Raw genomic sequence first — 22229 nt, 5'->3', positions numbered from 1 at the left:
GAAACACAATTTCATCATTAAAATCTTAAATTTGTGCAGAAAAAATAAAAGGAATATTTCTGAATAATTCCTCTGGTGAAAAAATAATTGAAGTGGAGATAATTGAACATTTTCAGAGAACATAGATTATAAGCAAGTCAGCCTCAGCCCCACTCAGAGATCCGTCACTGCCGAACCACACGTTCGCCATACAACAACAACATTTCCTAACCGACAACCGAAATGAATAAGTGATAAACTGCGTGTCAAACAAGTGAAGTAATAACATTTCTTTTTAGTTAGAGATGAAGACGAACCAGTTGATTTCTAAGGGGGTGGGAGAGACATTAGAGTCTTTTGAAAAACAATAGACAAAAAAATGTTAGCCCCACTGATCTCTGCACCCACCCCACCCCATGAAAATCAAATGGTGCGTGCCTTACTTGTCCACGGTATTTGTCCTCGAGGTAACTACCAAGATATGATTATGATACCGTACTTGCAAGTAAGGAAGGGAAATTACTTGACCTATTTCATGCAAAAGCTTGAGTCATTATTATCAAATGGGTCTATTTATGAGTAGTGATCTATTCGTTTGGCAGTTTCCAGTTAAGTAAGTAATTGTGTACAGACCGCAAAGGATTTAAGGTACCAGTAATTTTACCCCTGTATATCCTAAACAAAACAGATATGTCATAATTAGAACCAATAGCTGCATCTTTTGTTGGTCAAGAAACAAAGATACGATGATCCAAATGCCAAGGAAGATGCAAATTGAAAGGTTGCAGTTTGCTCCATTGTGCTCTATTGATTTGTACACAAAGCGTTCTCGAAGAAGAGAACTAGCGCCGTACTTTCCATTGATTAGATCAATAAAATACAACTGTTGATTTCGTCCCTGGGTTTAGATTACCGTTTCTTTAACTCTAAACCGATTTCAACTAAAGGATGTCTTAGTACAGGTATTGGCTGCTGGTTTTATTTTTAACATATTCATCTTTGTGTAGGATATACAGGTAAATATAACTGCTATTTTAATTCTTTTGTTGTCTCTACTGCACTACTTCAGCATTTTAATTGAACGGAGACCGGATAGTGTTCGTTTTATTTTTCAAGAAAAATGTTACGCCGCCACCCTTTTAATGGTCCCAATAAAGACACATGGCCAAACACGAATGAAAACCGTCTCTGTTTTGAGATTATACAAATATTACTAATTCAAAAAAAGGAAACGTTTTTGACGATAATTTCTGTAGCGAGTTGTCTCGGACTGTATTGTTTTCTTGGGTACTTAGCTAATCACATCATCATTGTACTCTCCCAACAGTCACGTGATCAGAAACACATAGTGGGCGGACACTATCCGGTCTCCCCTACCTTTATCTGTTTAGCTGTTTAGCATTCATCGATTAAACTTAAAGAAATCCGAATATATATAAAAAAAGTCACGTTATCACTGAATAGACTCTCATGTATCTTGGTAGACATTATAAGATATTTATTTTAAATTTGTTTAGGTTTACTAACGGTTTCAACTATCATGGTCGATAGGCAACATCAGAATGATGATTGTTGATCCTTACTTCCGGTTGAACGTATCCTCTTCTGTGTATTAAAGAAGCAAAAAGTGAGATTGGAGAACAAGTGACACAACAGCAAAATGCACTGATATTGAACAGCTTCCTGGACAACATTCACGACCCAATAATTTGCACCCAGCACAAGAAATCTGTGAGAATGCGTATAAGATCCTTACACAGATGACAATTTCCAAAGAGTAAGTGGAATAGTAATAGAAAGCTGTTCCATGTCAGTACATTTTGCTGTTGTGTCAGATGGACAACTGTGTGGTTACTGGCATGTGTTTAGAGTAGACTATTGAAGTAATCCTGTGTGAAATTTTAGTTCATTTTGATGCTCAGGATTTTTAAGATACGACCTTGTGCAAAGTGATAAGTTTCTTTTCTGGCTTAGTGTACATGTATATACCTAATCACGTGAATGATTGTCTGTAATTGGATTTTAAGATATTTAAGTCATGAATTTTAAATAGCCTGAACTTTGAATCGTTGCTTCCAATGAACGTCCATGCAGAGTGTTCCCCATTAACGATCAGGGAAAAAGAAATTATGGCGTTGTAGTCTAATATCTATACAACATTAATGTTGATCATTCACATCATAAAATGGTTTATAACAATGTGTTATTCTCCTTGTACTTTGTGCTGTTTGCCAAATTTCCCGTGCAACATTATGTGCCCTGCACATTATCCGTTTTGTTTTAGATTCAAACATTCATAGATAAACGACTTAAAATTACTAATTTCCGGATTAAATTATGACAATAATTTCATTTGATTGGCTCCTTTTTTCACATGTCTTTGTGTTGTCGTGGGTTCTTATTTCAATCTTACATTATTCAATTCTCATTTCATCAGAACGACCAAATGAATGCCTCTTTTATGCAATATTGCATACTATCATATAAAAGATTTGACATTTTTCCTGTAGCGGGCAGCTGTGTGCTGCTCCCTAACCTTTTATAAGCATCAAATTCTGAGCTAGTCTGCAACACATAACAGAAAGTTGTCATTTTTTAATATATTCCAATTCTGTTTATGAAATTCATCTTTTTACCGATCATAAAAAGTGAGTTGTACATTATACAATGTTGATAATAAAATTTGCTTCATGCTCCCATTGTTTTATGTTTTCAACATCTGCTAATACATGACTTTTATTTTTGATCGAGACTGACTAACTGTAAAATAACACAAAATGAAATGTTGTACAGAAATTCATGATAAAACCATCAGGAATACACCAAGGCATGAATTGTATTCGCTATGAAACGGACGCGGTAAAAATGAAAAGCCAAACCACTGCGCAAAAACAACTATTTCACCACTGAAGCATTGTGGGATACATTTTGTCCAATTCGTTCGTCAAGCAGTGTAACTGGCAACACATCTCGTATGAGCGCATAGCACTCGTGCCATCTGAAAGGCGTGCCACGTTAAATGGCACCGCGTGTGTTTCCTATACGTATGATACTGAGCAATTTCTACATCAACTCCGAGCGCTATTTTAATTACTGCACAACTACGAATACTTCAAACAAACGTGGAAGCAAAATCAGAAGCTGTTTTTCCTACCTTCGAACCTCTGGGTAAAAAGGCATGTTTGTGGCTGCAAGGTTAAGCAGTTTGTTTTCTACATCGCACATTCAAATGACATGTTGAGATAGTTCACTTATTGGAGAGTTTTGTTGAGCACCGAGTGTGGCGCAAAGACTGTCATTTATAGTTTATCGTAGTTTTTCTCACAACAGTGTTAGTTTGATAAGGTTAAATGCCCGGAAGTCTAACTCAAACTTTTTGACTGTAGAGAATTATCATGTTTGCTGGATATCATATTTTGTTAACCAGATCGCGGAGTAGCGACATTAAGCTGTGTTAAAATATCAACAGCATGACATTAGTAAACAATACGATGGCAGGTACAGGTGGAATCAGGTTTCCTCAGGTGGTATCATTATACATAGGCCTACTTGTGTTTTTTTGCGGTTTTGTGACTTCGCAAAATGTTGCCGAAGACATCGATATTGAAGATGAAATGGGATCCGGTGAATCGAAGAAGGAAACCCTACTTGTTGGATTTTTAGGGACTTATGAAAGCGGTTTTAATCGGCTGGTAAGGACAACGGGTGGAGCTATAACCATTGCCAAACATGAAATTAATAACAGAACTGACTTGTTGTCAGACTTTTATTTTGACTACATGTTCGTGGATACAAATGCAACTGAATTGGGAAGCATCAAATCTCTTACACAACTTTGGAGAAATGATGTTGTGGCTTTCTTTGGTCTCGACATCTCTTGTGAAACTGAAGCTCACGTAGCTGCGGCATGGAATTTACCAATGATATCATATGTAAGTTAGCTTTCAATAAAAAACATTTCTTGTTTTTCTCTTTTTTATTGCCTATTCAAGGATTCCGATTTCAAGCAATATCATAAGTAGAAAATTAGAGTAATTTGCATCGGTATATAATGCATAAAAAACCATCGAGTTTAATGTCATAATGATAAAGTGAGTTTTGAGCCGAGTTTCGGTTGAAATTGCAGTGACAATAGGTGTGTTTCTTAAATATAAAAATGATTATTTATCTCACTGTCGTCACACAACTACACTCGGATGTTTAAATTGTATGAAGACCTTATGCGTTGCGTTCATGTCCAGTTTATCTTTTTAAATATTATTTACTGCTGCTAAATTGTGCCTTTCAAACCAGCGCATGAGATGAAAAATGCTTAGATAAATTGAGAACGACATTAGGAGTTCAAGAGTAGACTAATTTGAGCTCATTGTTAATCGCATATGTATCAATGTGCATAAAATATTACTATCAATAAATATACCTAAACGCATTCTTCTGCATGACTAAACACGCAGCAACGTCGGATACAAATATCGTCAATACTTTAATAGTATAAGTGCTCTGGCAAAATATGGAAGACTGACTACTTAAAGGGGCACGTAAAGATTTGTAACCGTTGGACGATACATTTTCTACACTGTCCGTTTTTGCGAATGTTTGTTATGGTTGTCCAGTTACTTTCTCACTCCTGCCTGCAACGAATAAGTCGAAAACATCAAATTTTCACATTGAAACATTTTTGTCACGGGCTACAATTTGGAATTTGGAACATAAAGTACGCGAAAAGGACAGCGCTATGATAGGCTAACGGATATTTACAAAAGAGGTAAAATATGAATCATCACAATCAAATTAGCTTTTTATGGCCACATGTTGTGAATATAAAATGTATGTGTGTCCCTTTAAGATCTGCCAATGGATTATAATTTACTTTTAATGATACACATATGTACTACTTCTGTATTGTACATCATCTGAACGGTACATTGAAATAACCCTAAGTATGGAGGAAAATAGTGAGATACATTAGGATAAGATTTATGATGACATTAACTAGAACCGATTAAACTTCATAATAAAGTAGGGTTAATGTGCTTGTATGTATCTCTTCGTTATACTCCAAATCTCATATTTGGTATATGCAGTACTTGTATAAAACATCAGCTCACTACTTTTGGTAGATCATCGTTAATAGTCAAAATGGTTTATTTGCCGCATCAGTCTTATCTGTTGAGTTGTCTGAATCAGTTAGTAGGACACAGAAATGGATTTAGATTATTTCGTAGATAACGCACGTAGGCATTTTTTGGACAGATTATTGATAAATGAATCTGTGAATCGGATAGTTCCATGTTATTATGTAGCCCGTAAGCACATTGTAGCAGCAGAAAAGTTGATGCGTTACATGTTTTTCTTTTGTATTAAGTTATAAAATGTCAAATATTCATTTGACAAGAAAACGGTATCATTAACAATTTCGATTCAAGTTACAGAGCGATTGTAAAGTTTTAATGTCAAGTTTAAATTGACAAATATTAACGGCCTGATTGACTTATTGATTCCGAATTGTAAAACAAAATTGCTTTGTCTAATCACGAAACCAACGTTTTACGCGTTATCAAGTTTAAACATGATATAGTTATCAACTAAGAAAATGAGAAGAAACATACCATAAGATATTTGATGCATTAATTCTTAATTGCTTTAAATGTTAATGTTATTTAAGGTTCGGCCAACGCTGACAAACTCAACTGATCGGTAAAATCGTTTGTGTTTTTCAAGGTTGTAGCTTTCTCCATATTTATCGGTAATTCTTATTATTCTTAATGGAAATAAGTATTATGCACTCTCGATGGGAATTCATAATTAGAAATAGTATTTGTACGAGTGCGTCGTCGCTTATCACAGTACCGGCACAGCCGGTCCCTGTGTGAGTGGTCGAGCTTTCGTCAGATGTGTCTCTGACTTCAGGATATTAGTCCTGATACAGCCAGTCCTGATGAAGTCAGAGACACATCTGACGAAAGCTCCACCACTCACACAGGCACCGGCTGCACCGGTACTGTAATAACCGATCGTGTATTCGTAGAAATACTATAACATATTCTTAATGGAATTGACAAGGATTTTATACCATAAACTACCTGCTAGCTTCTGTCATTAGCTCACACTAATTAACAATTAATAGACTTTCCCATCATTGATGCTATTGATAATCTTGGTAGAGTAAATTTATATCTATTCATCGTCTTATGTTATAATAGCGAGCATTACTTGTGTTTCATACACAAGCAATATAACAACTGAAACGTTGATAATATAAATAGTAAATATATACTCGCGTATAGTGTACACAATCATAATTACAAAAAACTCATTATTGCTGCGTGTAAGTATAACGCACCCTCAAGCATTTCATTGGGTATTTCATTTTAATGCTCTGACCTGTACCATCCGCCCCTTCATGATAGCAATGTATTCCCATGTGTATTACATGCTACTCTCATACCTAGCTAGGGGCTTTTGTAACCAATCTAGGGAGAGAGATTGCTCAATTAAGCAGCTCGTTGATTACTTACGTACAATAACACACAGCAATTATGGCAATATACTAATGCGCATACAAAATAATAATGAGCTAAAATGATATTTATTATACCGGGACAATATGTAAACCTATGTCAACGCCCTTCTGACCAAGCTGACATGTACAAAATATAGTTGTAATAACGAAAACATATCAAGTTTTCACATTAGCCACATCTTTTTTCCATTTTAATTATGCTTAGGTAATACTCATAAATTTGCTGCTGAAACAATAATGGAGGTAGAGTGTTTTTTCGTACGTTTATATTGCTCTAGTGATCGCCAAGGCGAACACAACGCGTTTAAATCCAGACCTTAATCAGCAAAAACGACACGGCGAATTTGTTCAAGGCTCATTTACCTTCTGAGTTGAAAACCATGAATTTGAAACTGACTCACTACTTTATAACAGACCTTTTACCCAACGTATGCTTGGATATATAACTATGACTTTATTTTGAATGCCGTTAAATAATATTTGCCGTTAAATATTTAACATACATACACGCAGGTAAATATTTCAAAGAAATCATTTCCTTCCTTTTTCCTTTTACACGAAGATTGTTTTTAGTTATGTTGCTATTATAGTATAGAATGAAGCCACCACGTATAGCCTGTGATGGTTTTTAATCTAGTTTCATTGAGATAGATAAAAGTACTTTGTAGCTGGTGACTGTTCCACTCCGCCAATTCCACTCAGCCGCTTTTATCTCCGATAGTATCACTTATCCTTTTTGCAGATCTTTTCGATCAAGTCTCAGATTGATTCCTTCAATGTAATATTTATTCATAGCTGTACCTGATATGGTGTCAAATTTCGGGATCAACATTTACGATGTGATATATCGGTAAAATGTATTAGAAGATTAGTACGTGATTCCATGATTAAGATTTCAAGCCTTCTATTTAACAACGCTACGCTATTAAGCTCCTCCAGCAAAATGGCACATTGAAGAGCGCTTTACATTATATATCTTAGAAAAAAATGTATTTAATATTCGAATCAGTAGGAGACGATTATTAAGTCATATTTTCAATGATGCGTATATTTAATTACATGACTATACATTGTACAGCATACGTGTAGATAAGTGCTTTGGACATATTAAAATGTACAGTCACGAATTGTAACAAAGTTTGCCAAACATATCTGTCAAGGCAATAATTCTTCCTGTAAGGCACTGAGTCGACATTTATTTCAAAGAAAATATAAACACAGTAGCAAATCCGGGAGCAAAATCTGGATGTGGAAAAAACCCTCTAAGTTGGCACAATCTATCGAGTATATGATGTTAAAACACACTGAAGCGCTTACATTATAATTTCTGATGTAACCTACTGGGAATAAAGAAAGTGTTATCTAATATTAATAACGCTGCATTAATCTCGTTATCCCTCTAGGACGATGACTTACTAGGTGCGAGTCTTATAGCATTATTACCTTCTTCTCATTTTCTACTCTTCCCATTTTTCCGTTCTCTCTCTCCAAAAATAAATCCATTTTTCTGCGATTTATTTATCTACATTATTCAACACGTACCCTCAGTTTTTGACATCGTGTAAACAACTTCAAAACGGGGTTGATTTCATAATCCTGCCGCCTCCATACAAATCATGATATCCTGTCATGTCCATATTCAATCATTTTGAATAAAGACGGTTCTTAGGGTCGTGTACAACGGTAAAGTGACTATAGATTACTTTATAGACGAATCCAAATTCACGCATTCCTACACCTTAGTGGCAGCCATGGCTGGGTCCCCGCCTGAAATGTAAAATGATGCGTCCTTGGCGGGGATTTTAAACTGCATTCCATCACCCGTGTTACACGTAGACAAAAGAATGATGAAAGTTTACAACACAATACAATATAACATCGATTTTTAAGCGGCTTTAATCCACCCAATTGGGCAGTCACAACACCAGCTTGGTGCGCCGGGGATCCAGTAATGGCCGACTAAATCCTGATCATGACTTGGCTCGTTGGATTCGTCTATACTTTTAATAGTATTACCACTGTGATCATATAAACATCTTTTCACAATATCCTTCTCAAGATGAGAGTCCCATGCCCCGCAATGTTTTTGACAAGCATAACAAGCACCGACACCATCGACATAATCTTGCAATTTCATTATTACATTAATATCGTATATGCAATTTGCCCGTGTATATATATTGTTATCCGCGTCCAAAGAATGCCACAGTATGAGTCTTTGCATAAAAGATTATTGCCTATAAAATGAAACACTCTGAGAGACATTGGTGAAAGCAACTGATGACGTTATCAATCATGTAACACAATGACTATTGACTAGAAACGTATTCCTTACCCTTACTACACATTTGCTATCCAATACTAGTTAAATATTAAGCTAACTTATCGAGCCTTTGGGCTAGTAGATGAACATATGTATTTCTTAAATTTGAAATTCTATATGACATTCACATGCGTAAAATAGTTGTGGTTTGATAACCTTGCAGATTAATAATTATTTATTGTGTTTTTGATGAAATGATCTTTAGAGACGACACAGAGCATTATTGATGATGACATATTGTTTGGTCTTTTGTAGTACCGGTAGTGTCTTATAAAGCTTATGGGTTTTGCAAAAATGGATAACTTGTTAGTAGAATATATGAATCAGTATTCTTTTTACTGGCAGTGTATGCACCTGTAAGGTTTTTAGAATATGAATAGGATGGGACCTATGGACACAGCAGTGTTGAATCACTATAATTAGTGACATGATCAATCAAAATGCGTCGTTTCTAGCTAAAAAATCAATTGTGAAAAAGATACGCAAGATATATATAAAGTCAGAAAAAGTATATGGTACATTGACCAATCTTAAACTGTAAGAAATGTCAAAGGTTGCTTCGAACGCCACAGGGTGAAAAACAGAACAAGTGTCAGATTTTCACCAAAATGAACTCAAATTTGTATATTATACAAAAAGGAATAGTTTGCACTATCTAATATGTTTCATTACAAAGGAAACATTACAATCAAATCAAAATCAGAAAGATTTATGGCTAAAAGCATCATGAATTGAATCAAATTGCTTCAATCAGCAGTGAAAATGAAAAATATGAAGCTCATTCTAGTTTAACTAAACGAAACTTGTATATCAGTTTATTTGCCTTAGATGTTCATTGTGAGTTTTATAATTTTCTTATTATTACTTCCTAATCTATATCAGCCAATAATAAACTAACGAAAACACGTATTTTCCTTCAAAAGTCCTTACATAAACATTGCTCTCGAATGCAGTAAGATATTGCATTTCCAAAAAAGATCAATATCAGAAATTCGATTATTTAAGCACGACTACAGTATCAAATCCAGTGTCAGCAGTTTCAATTGGTCAAACTGTATTACCCGATGCTGCTCAATAATTAAATTGGTGTCTGTTTACAAAACGTGATGTGCATTGATTATGTGTTAGTTTGTGTGGGGAATGGTCCATAATAGGTTTTTGCTTTGAATACGAGATTTTGTATGGAATATGTCACACGAATGTGGTCGTATGACCTACACGAATAAACGTTAGTGAAAACGATATCTACCTATGCTTTTAATTAAGTGTTTTCTTTACAACAAATATCAGATTGCATTGGGAATTCAATGTATGAATGTGGATTGCGACTGTATGACCTATAACATTAATATAATAGAAACAATCGTTATTATGGTATTTTTTTACCAATAAACTTCATCTTCGATTAATTACTGGGACACTGACCAATTACGTTGTTCACAATGGGATTGTTGACGGCGGAGATGTAAATTTTTTTGTCCGCAATACAAATTATCCATCCAGCCTGGGGTAAATTGTTGATTGGTCCCTTTAATATACAATTGGATGATAAACTCAATGGTTTTCATAAACCAACAACAAAGGCGGTAAGAAAAACAATATGATTAGCATTTCAATGTTTTTCAACGTAAATACACTAATCTCATCTACTATGATACGTTGTTACATAAGAGTCATTAAGCAAGATACCATGTCTTACTACCCTTGTTCCCTTCTTACTCAGTACTAATTACTTTGTTTACCCCTATTGAAGACATTAAGTATTTAGTGAAGCTTATCTGTTGTCAAACAGTGAATCTGTAATGGTAATATAAAGTAACAGCATGTAAGTTGAGCTGCACGAAGTAAAACACTCTATAAATCTAATTAGCACCGAGTCTTTTGGTCGAAAGCAGGTAAATCGTGTCATGCTTACAAATGACCACTCGTCATTACTCATTTGTGGATAGATAAATTTAACAGTTAGTAACCATATGCTGTACTTGTGCATCAGTATCATGTCAACCAAAACATAACTTTCTGAATGTGGCAGGTAGAGGTGGTCAGTTTGGATTTTTGGTATTTGGTCATAACCTTGTGGTTCCTAAACCAACCAACAAACACAATAAACAAACAAATATCAGCTTGCTCGGGGCTAGGTGATACCGATTATCTAAATTTCAGTGTTTGAATGTTGTCCGAATGAGGTCAGCATTAATAAAGCAGATAACTATAGAAATGTTTGGATCTTGAGTATTTGTTCCAGAAATCAACAAACAAACGAACTCACAAACAAACAAGCATCCACCAACAAACAAACACAAAAACAAACAAAAATCGCGCTGCTCTGGCTAGGTGATAAAATAACCCTTTACCTGCAAATCAATTTAAAAAAATTGGATGGTTGATATGTCAGTTAGCATCCATGCATTTTTGTCTAGTACAGTGAGGCTCAACTATATATTTATGATAGGTGTTTATTTATGTCATGTCGTTTTGTACATAATAATGAGGCCTGGAAAAAAGCTGAACAAAGAAGTCGCTTTGTACCCACTGGTTTCGAACCTTAGACCCCCCGTGTACCAAGCACGCGATCACCGATCGGTAGCCACGGAGGTTTCACTGGCCCGGCCAGCGAATCCGAATCCGTGCGTATAATGATAGGACTTAGAGTGATAAAATACGGGTAATACTAGATAAAATGCGTGAATGTATACCAAAGTTTGTGAGTCAATAATATTTGAGGGGGATTTTAATTTGGGAATATGGATTTAATTTTTGTAAGAAATGGTTCTAATAAGAATCTTTGGTCAGTACGATAACCATCCCACCGAAATGTAACATACACGTCGCACACAATATCAGATAGATAGAAACTTCAACTTGTTAAGGGATATACGAGCAGATAAGCGTCTATTCAAAATCAAACTATCCTGACTATCATTTGTCTTATCAAGACAATTGAGTTCCAAGAGGTCACATCTGCATTGAAGAGCGGATGTGAGTGGAAATGAGTAGCGTTCTTGAAATATGGTGATTGATACTGGCTGACATATCATTTTCTATTATTATTATATTTTTCCTTGAAATTGATGTTTGAATCCTCTAGGAAATGATAGGGTATGAAACTGTTATCTTGGCGCCAAGTCGTCAGCGTTACGTAATTGATAACTAGCATTGATTAGCCATGACATGAGAGTGTAGTTATCTAGCTAGTACAAACGCTTGGGTGTTTACAACTAGATAATATGGAAAAATAGAGGTGTATATCAAAATCAAATTCCATGTATATGACAAGATTGGATTGGCAAACCGGTGAATGCAGCCTCAATGTTTATGTTTTATGAAACCTTTATGAAAGAAAACATGCTATGTTCACCACGATGCTATGTTTCGTTAAAAAATTCAATAACAAAACAAAATCCAAATGTAACTGCCATTCTGACTGTAAGAGCAAAGATAACATTTAAATATCCAATCGTTATGACCTGACTGACAGAGAAAACACTCATTTTCTGACGAGATACGATTAATTAAAACTCCCAAGGCCAAGTGTTGTTCGTGTGAACCTTTTCAGCATAACACAAGTAAAATATGGAACGCAACAACAGGGTTATTACTCTCTAACAATGCTTGTGTTCTCGACATGGAATGATTGCTTCAATCGATTTGTTATTCTATTATTCTTAACAGTTCTCGCATTGAAGCAATTTCCTGAAAATATACCGTTATGTTGAATGTTAAGGTTTCAGTTCTACGTAGTCTGAAAAAGGGAATAAGAAGATCGCTTTACTCGATGTCAAATACATTTATAACTGAATCCTTGAAGAATTATAATGAGGTTGCTATCATGTATGTTATGCAGTTTTCGTGTATTATTTTAAACCCGCCAGCAACTATTAGTTTATATCTTGACATTTGTGTTTCAAGGCTAATTATACTTCATTAACACAGACCAGTTTTTGATCAATTTTAATCTTCAAAATTGTTGCTTTTATTTATAGAGAGGATTCAGAGAAGGGAATATTCATATACTATTGAATTGTCTGATACATTAATGTATTGTACGAGTCGAAGAGGAGTGGGATATTTTTGTATTGAGTTCAATATATTCTTGCATCAGACGAAAAGAAGCCAGTCAATATTATCATTTTTATTTTTATCAGACTGACGTGATAAAAATATATAAAATTTGACTGATTTGACCACATTTTACCCATCAGTGCGAATGTAAAGTCGATCAGCGAAATTTACTCGCGCGCACATCATCTGCGCATCATATAATATTTTGTTTAAATATTTTAGTCATCCGGGTCACTCGGAAGGTTGATCTTAATAACAATTAATATTACCTGGATTGATTAGATAATCAATTGCTTTCACAGCTGGCTTACAGCCATGGTACGCCCTATTTCCCAATATCGTGTCAAAAGCTAATTACCTTTTTATATAATTTTAATGTTAGCGTAATTCAACTCTTCATTTGCAGGTTAAGTCAGCCAGATCAGCAATCACCTGATAAGTGTTACAGTTAAATTGGTTTAATTTAATTCTGACGCCCCATGAGAACTTAATGTTTTACAATGTGTTGCTACGTTTACTGGTGCAATGTCTTCAAGATGATTAAAGACATTTTATACATATATAAGCCATGCAAATTTAGTACGGAATCTTATATTTAATTGAGATCTGAATCTGATCTGATAAGTGATAAAGCAATTATCATGTGATTAAAATTCTGGAGCAATTTAACATTACAATGAATTATAATCTTAACCAAAGCTAGATAAGGTTAGATTGGTTAGACGGTTGGTTTCATTGGTGCTTGTCGGTTACTTGCGCTAGTTTTTAACACCTTATCGGCCGTAATTCATTGAATATAAAAACAGTGCTAAAAGTAACAGGCGAAAAGCTGCAAAAGCGGTTATAGACACAGTGCTATACATAAGAGATATCCGACAAAAATATAAGTAGTATAGATTAAAAGCAACCGCTATTTTTCAACGACAAAAACAGGTATCCTGAGACCTTGATATCACGTTTCACGGTGAGAAACCTCTTTGAAGCAATGTTTCTTGAAGGAAGGTCTCCAATCTTCCCATCAGTCGACTGTTTACTCGATTAAAATCTCCTCATTCGGCAATGTGATTTTGTTCCTTATCGTAAGGAACTATTGTCATCAGTAATGTGCTACAAACAATAACAATAGGACGTACATAACATTGTATCCAAAAATTGTATAATTACAAGCTACAAGCTAAGGAAGTTAAGTATAGAGTTGTTGCTTTTAGATGGTTGTAACCAAACGGCGGCCAGAATGTAAGGAATGGAACCTTCAAAACATCGCAACATATTTTAGGAAATATACTAATCAGGCGCTATCTCAATTTTGAGAACGAGTATGTCATCATTACTAACAATTCCTAAAAGATTTGTTTGCTAACAACACAAACGCTTAAAACGTAAATGGTCCTGTGTCATAAACTGTGGTACCTTTTGTGCTACATAGTAAAAAAGTGAACTGTTTTGAACATTTTACCTACAAAGCTCATTTGAAGTGGTTCATCCTCCTGAGCATTTTAACACCTTAACAATGAGAGAGTGCAAGCAAAAACAATCCCACTCTTTTTTCCACATTAACAATCATTCTAAGCAAGTATTAGTCTTTTAAATGACCTTATGTATTCATTCACTTGGTCTAGAGGTCTGGGAGCTCATTTAGACATTTCTTTACTAGATTCATAAAAAAACCAAATTAAATATTATTTCAAAACATGCTATTACATGAGTAATATAGAATAAATTAACCTGAATTTAACACCTAATTGAATCTTCTAAGTGAGGGAATATTCAAGAGATGTTTTGAAATCCATGCTGCATATCAAAATGTAACAAACCCACCTTTTGGGGGTACCCCAGTAAATGAAGCAGGTAATGCAAAAAAACACTTATTTTGAATTAATATGTTAAACAATCATCATAATGACCATACATATCCCAAATGATACGTGATACATTATAATATAATATAAAAGATGTTTACAACTATTAGACTAGAACACATGTCCCAAAAGATTTACTGTCTCATTTATCATCACATAATCGTGACGATTTATATAATATAACATGTGGAAACCCGATTAAATATCAACTACCGCAAATCTACTATCAATAAAACCTCCAAGATAATAACAGGTTGGAAAGTCCTCATGAAATAATCAAAAAGTGGCTTGAAATCCAGGCTTGAAATTCGATTAACGCCTCTATAGATTACCTTTATACATTAAGAATTCAGATTAAACTGGTTTCATATCCGTATTGCGTCTATAACGTGATGTAAGGATCCAATGTAGATCTGGTCTGTCCTCAGTGTATAATATCCGCTTTACATTGCCGCTAAATGTACTTGAATTAATTATGTGTTTTTTAAGATTGAGACAAAGTTCACATGTTATTGAGGACAGGTACTCGCTTGTTAATCATTATAAACCTGAAAACTTTGCATAGGGTATTTGCAAATCAACAGGCGCACTTGTAAGCAACATTAAATACCGACGACATAGCGCCCGCAACGGTCGTTATATTCATGTAAAACACCTGTCTTACCAGTATTCAAATTTCAATCTTTTCTTCAAGTGAATTTGTTACAAAACAACATAATAGAATGAAGACGTTACTGTTCGGATTTAAGTGGTAGATAGAGCTTTAAAATGTGTGCATGTGGCTCTTTTCACTCTATTCTCTTCTTTAAATATTTTAATTCCTGGGGACAATCTTAAAACAGATCTTTTATAATAGATGGCAGCGAGAATCAAAGGTCAACATTCTTAGCTGAATTCACATTTGGGGATTTAACTTTGTATTCCTATATAACACTTTCCCTCCCTTTGGCTTGACTCAAAATGCAATAACGTGGCTGAGAGTCTGAACGAGAGCTATGGAATTGATTACTTCCATAATACTTTTTTGTACTAGAAATTAAGCATAGCAGGTCGTCATTGACACAAACGTTTACAAAAACGTAAGCAAGTTGGTCTCAGGTATAGTGATATTCAATAACAAAATATGTTCTATGAGGCTGCCTATTTCTTGCAAATTTCAAATGTGTGTTTTTTGTCTAAATTATTCGCACGAGCATACCCCTTCTGTCATACATATAAACTCCCCACCCCGTACACCATCCAACACATATTCATATTTCAAACTCCCACACATAACCACTTTGATTGATTGTATCCTGCTTTTCCAGTTGCAATAAAAAGAAAACATAAGTCGATAAGTCATTGTCATTTGAAAAAATTTTCTTGTAATTACCATGTTCAGTTGGTAATTACCATTTTAAATATTTAGTTTATGGTTTTAATTTTATATCAAGAATTATTGTTTCATTGCGAACGATGAAGATAATTTTCTTGCCCTAGAACTGCCATCAGTTTGTTACATGTATTTAGGAGTATTATTCAAATTGTCCTGCCTTGGTAAATTGTAGACTTATGATGCTTACATGGTTTGCAAATCCTGTAATTGTATTATGTGTAAAATAAAAATTAAGCAAAGATTCAGCAGAAATGAAGAAAGAGTACAAATTATCTAGTAGACTAACTTTGTTTTTCATTTAAACACGGAGGCAAACCTGTTTTTAAAGATCATACAGAGAACCAGTACCAGCAATGAACTTACAGAATGACCATCGTACATATAATGCGGTAGCACATTCTTTTGTAGAACATGTCTTGCCATGTTTGCCCTAATACTGCCATCATGGTCCGTTTATATGGCCGGCCAATCGTTTTTTGTTTTTCATTTTCAACCAGGAAAAACGAAAGTGTCAGCAGTTCTGACTTCAGAATATGCCCACTATTTTTGAAATGTACAAAATTGGTCGGCTACTTTGTTCTAGCAGATGATTTCAAAATTACCTTCCAAAAGCTCTCTTGGCAACAATAGTTCTATTTTATATGTATATCATTTATACCCATTACCCACTTATGACAGTGCCATGCCTGGATTACGTTTCCTATGGTTTATTGTTTCTTTCTTCTTTTTCTTCTGTTAACACTTGTGCATTTTGCTCTAGCACTCACAAGATTTCAGCGATTTTGACCAAATTTGGACACAAGCATCATTGCTAGCTCATACCGACACATGTCACATGACACTTGTTAGGTCAAATTTCGCACAGAGGTCATAGGGGTCAAAATGCCTCTTCTCCCACAAATTGCGGGGGACATCACGGCACTTGCACAGATGCATTGACATCAGCCAGTCTCTTATTTATTAACTGCTGGTGCTAGACTATGACATAGTCGATTTTTGAAAATACTAGTAAATGGTTACAAAAATGTATTATAAATTAGTGACAGTAAAATTAAAGTACACGTAGGCTTATATTATTGAATGCAACATAATTATCTTAATGGCATAATTATAATGGCTCACTTCAATACTGAACAATTCTGATTTTAGAATCTACCAGTTTCGCGAAAGCCCGAGTAAAAATCCACTTGGGAAGCTAACAAACAGAGGGAGTACGGTGACTGAAAAGATCAGATGTGAAAATCTATCAAATGTGCACAAATTGATTCAAAGCAGAGTTGTGTGCTCAAATGTAATAGCCAGAGTACGTGCATGCACAATGGGCAAGTGGGCTACGGAGAGGTCTATGTTGGTGCCTGAATTTGCATATTTGTTGGTATCATGTTTAGATTCAATGTCAATGATTGTTTTATAAGCTCTAAAAAGATCAGTATATTTTTCATTTTAATATCGCGATCTTGGATTTTGTGTTACTTGTACCGTCAGCATATATCCAGAATTAAATGCATCTTGTATTTAAACGAAAAATCGAAAGGTGTTGTAAGAATATTTCTTTTCCAAAACAGAACCATATCTTCTCAAAGTTTCAAGGCGGATTGTGCTGCGCATTCCAGTGGATAGAACTTTATTATCAATTTCAGCTTGATTTTCCCCTTTGAATCAGTTGGTGTTACCTTAAGTTAGGATGACATGTAAATACGGAGCAACAGTATAGTCTGTGCCACTATATAGCATGGTATTCAAAAATCAATTTTAGTCCTTTATGGAAGGAATGGTCTCGAAAGGAAATAATTTAACTTTACAAGCAGCCACTCACGGATGCTGTAGCCTGTCATGACGGGCCATGACTCTTGGGGTTCATGTATATTGCCAGGGAGTGAAGTCGCGGAAGTTGCTTTAAGTAGGCGAGGAAAAGGTAGTGAGGTACACATAATGGCGCTCCTTTGAGATTTCTTTTTTCGTTGAAAAGAATTGATGGTTTCTTTTTCGGAAAGTTATTATCAAATAATTTGTCTAGGGATTTCGTTGTTCATGTAATATTCATAAATTAGGAAAATGAAATTAACTGCTTTGACCTTTTTCTATATTAAGGTTGTGGGTTGTCGTTATTTAAACTATAATATATTATGATTTGGGTGTTGATTCTTCGTAAAAGGGCAGAAACCTTGAGGCAGAATGGTACGAATTGTCATTTCAATTATAGAAAACAAGACTACTCGTGTTCTATTTATCTCAAATAAATAATAAATAAGCAATCTCAAATGTCACGGATAGCGATGACAGGTTTCATTATTTTCTGTAATTGGATTGTCCCATATATAGAATATTTTGTATCATGGCCCTTTGTATCGGGTTATCCATTTGAGATAAAGCATTATTAACAATAAGTTAAAGTTTATGGTCTTAGAGGAGTAGTTGCAATACTGCTTACGCTACTTCAGTGCTTCGATATCTTGAAATCCAGGACGATTTCCTGATTTGTCATCTAAAAAGCTTTGCTAATAATCCTTGTTTATTGTTATTGCTACCTTTGTTCGATTTTTGCGTAATTCAGGTAATTCAATGCCTTATATGCTCGAGAGGTTTGCAAAAAGATACAATTCATCCATCGTCAGTTTTATTTTGTTTTGATACCAAAATACTTGAGTTTTATGACAAATTTGATTACAAATGCATGAAAAGTACGTAGGAGGCCATTTCTGTATTAACCATAGTATATCGCTAAAATTGTTACTATTTATTAAATAATTGGTAGTTATTAATCGGGAAAATCCATTTGGCTTATACTTGTAGGCTTTCAATTTACGGATATTTAAACAGAATGTCATTTGATTTCATCTACTGTATCTATTTTTTTTTTTGCAGTTATCATTTCAGAATAATTACAATCTTGAGATCTTCAACAAATAAAGTACAAGATTACTCGCATGAATTTGAGATCATAATCAATATTGATAATTTAGCAAATGAAACTACCGACACGTCAAATTTCACAATTTTTACAGATTGAAATTTATTATATAAGCCTGAACACTATCAATTATAATAAATCAATTTAACATTATGATAAGGATTGGAAAACATGAAAAATCACTGTTTACAGATTACAAGGCAGAAAGTCTTGTGGGAAAATCAATTTTCCATCGCGATATCAAATCAGCAAATGTTGTACCTGAAAATCAATAGTTTGGAATTACCAAGCAGGGAACACAATCACTGCATATGTTGCAGCCACCTGCAGAAGAGTTGTCATAATTTCACATTTTACTCAGCCAAAAAAAAAGAAGAAGAAGAAGAAGAAATGTATTAATTGGATAAGAAATAATGATATTACTTTCAATATGAATTTCTGTGCCATTTTCAAACAAAAATAACAAAAACAAATTCCCCAACGTAGTGACCTTAAGCTGACAAATACGATAACAACGAGTCTGTTCGCCTTTGATTAACCCTAAACGCAATACTACAAAATACTACTCTACAAAGCGACTGTAAGACCAAATTCTCCTACCTGATTGCACAATAACACAAAATCACATTATACACTCGATCACGTTGACCGGGCAACGTCCACTCTCATGGCTTGCTAACTTTGGTCTTGTCCCCTGCACCCGAGGGTCGGTGGTTCAAAACCGGGGCAAAGAAAAGAACTTTTTTTCTCCATCTTCCTTCTTTTTCCTTCTTTTCTTTTTATTTCGCCCAAAAGCAGAGGGACCGTTAAAGGTTATGTAAAAAAGTCTACATTATGCAAACCTACCAAATGTATGACATGGCTTGCATTTCCATAAACTTCACGACATATATCAAAGTTGTTGAACTGTTCGAAGCCTTGTGAGCTTTTGTATCAGCGTCAAACTCTGTCTCGATAAAATATTTCTAAAGACAAACCAATGTGATGTATTTCAATCGAGTGACCCAGCTTATTGCCTAAACCCGACCTGCATCATTCAAAAGTGCACCTGACGATCGGCTGAAGTGATGAAAATATTCCGAAAGTCCTCACAGTTCACTATTATATGGCCATTTTAAACATGTCAATGCAGCGTGCACTTTAAGGCAAAGATACTTTTTAACTTAAATAGCAATATTGTAATGGGTTTTAATCCATTAAAATAGGTCATAGCTTTTCATTTTTTAAAGAATTAAAACAATGTTAAGAAAGAAGAGCCTCAATCACCAACGAGTATTTTCATCGCATCTAACGCTGCACAGTGCACGCCCTTATCGTACAAAAAGTGACTTAAATGATAAAAAAAAAAGTCATGCGGTGAACATGTTAGCTTGATGGATGATAACCTTAGGGGTTTGCATCCGCCTCTGCTGTATAAAATGAGGATAACTATCTTTTTTTTAATGTATCCACCTTGGCTTAATACAAATTTAATCAATCGGGGCGATTTTGATGAATACTTTGCTATTAAAGTAGAAAGATACATTGCAATGCCATTGATCCAAAATCCGCTCTCTCACCCGATTTCACGTTGAATATATTAGCATTATTACAAAGTCACATTTTCCCAACAGGAGGCAATAAGGAGAGTTCAATATAGGTTAATTTCATTGAATACTTAACTTATCTAGAGGTAATCACAATTGATCTCGCCGATATCAACTGATGAATAGACTCAGCTTCTGGCAAACCAAGATTAATGTTGTTAGGAATAAGGCAAAACCCCATTTCGTTGTATCGTGTCGAAAAAACCCTATGGACGACCTTCAAATTGACAAGTACTCCTAGACTTAACCACTTGACAAAGATACAAAATAGCTTGACATAAAAGAGGGAAGAAAAATTATAAACGTCTAACGAGTTCAATACAAAAATGTTGATAGTTGAGTGACCTCCGAATAAAACATAACCAAATAAAACCTCGTATATCCATAAGTGCTTTGAAATTGTTCCAAAGAAACATAGTAATGTCTTGATTGTCGAAAAGCTCACTACTATGAAAATGATTGCACAGCCTGTAGGGTAGCTGAGAGATTTCAGTTGCAGTGTTATATGGAGTAATACTAATAATGACACAATGAGGCCATACGTAGACGGAGCTGAGTTGTTGTTGATGATAGTCCGAATTGAAGTGAAAATAGAGGCCGGCAGTAGGAAATAGAACAAATATTTCTCCGAAGCAGATATCTTTTCAATACTAGCTTTGGAATGGACATTGCTGTTTTGGTAAATTGTCAGTATATGAGGCTTACCATGCTTACGGATGAAATACTCTGTTAGCTGGTAATTTAGTCTAACCCGTTACATATGAAATATAGTTGAAACCTTTATTTTACAGTATCTAACTTTATAATCACTCTACATTTCCTCATGATCATATCCATTATAGCATTTGAAAGCTTCAGACCAAATTGATTTTTAAAGACAAGATGTGGTAAAATTATAGTTTTAGGATAATACATTTACGAGTACAAGCAGTTATTTTACAAAAAATCAAGTCTGGAAATGAAAACCAAGTACTCGTGATGATTACATATAACTTACTCTCTCTACCTGCGTTTGCTAAATGAAAACATACAGGCCTACCCAGCATAGCATATGGTAAAACAAGGTGTTTCATACTGCAGTTACTGTCCGTTTTCCTATACACAATACACAGTCCTCTTTCCCATTGACGCGTGACCTTTACAAATAGCCCTACGTTAACAGTATGGGGATATGACTAGTTAACGTCGCTGTGTGAAAAATAACCGGCCAATATTAAAAGTGCTCTTCTAAAGTTCTAGAAAATATAGTTTTTAACATGTCCTAAATTTTAGCTAATTTAGATGTTTGGAAATATTCGTACTTTGGTGTTTTAGTTAATGTTATAGGTAATAGTACATTGCCTAGTTAACGTCGCTGTGTGAAAAATAACCGGCCAATATTAAAAGTACTCTTCTAAAATTCTAGACAATATAGTTTTGTAACATGTCCTAAATTTTTAGCTAATTTAGGTGTTTGGAGAGGTCGTACTTTTGTGTTTTAGGAAGGACATGTAAACGACAGATAACACCAAAAATATGACGAAATTATTTCCAAACCGTGTTAAGTCAAAAATCATTATGTTGCTCATTTTCAAGAATGCTGGTTTACAAAAGCACGCCATTGTCTGATTT

The 22229-nt window shown here is 34.7% G+C and overlaps 1 protein-coding gene across 1 annotated transcript in view; it reads left to right on the top strand.

Moving 5' to 3' along the window:
- Positions 1 to 2949: 2949 nt before the first annotated feature.
- Positions 2950 to 22229, top strand: part of LOC140151409 (speract receptor-like) — a 238469-nt gene continuing 219189 nt past the window's right edge. Inside the window, exon 1 of the mRNA XM_072173738.1 lies at positions 2950 to 3911. Coding sequence (XP_072029839.1) covers positions 3450 to 3911 — 462 coding nt within the window. The 5' untranslated portion in view covers positions 2950 to 3449. The remainder of the gene's footprint in view (positions 3912 to 22229) is intronic.

The sequence above is a fragment of the Amphiura filiformis genome, chromosome 4 (genome assembly GCF_039555335.1).
Source record: "Amphiura filiformis chromosome 4, Afil_fr2py, whole genome shotgun sequence".
Classification (NCBI taxonomy): Eukaryota; Metazoa; Echinodermata; class Ophiuroidea; order Amphilepidida; family Amphiuridae; genus Amphiura; species Amphiura filiformis.
This window is presented reverse-complemented; position numbering and strand designations above follow the sequence as displayed.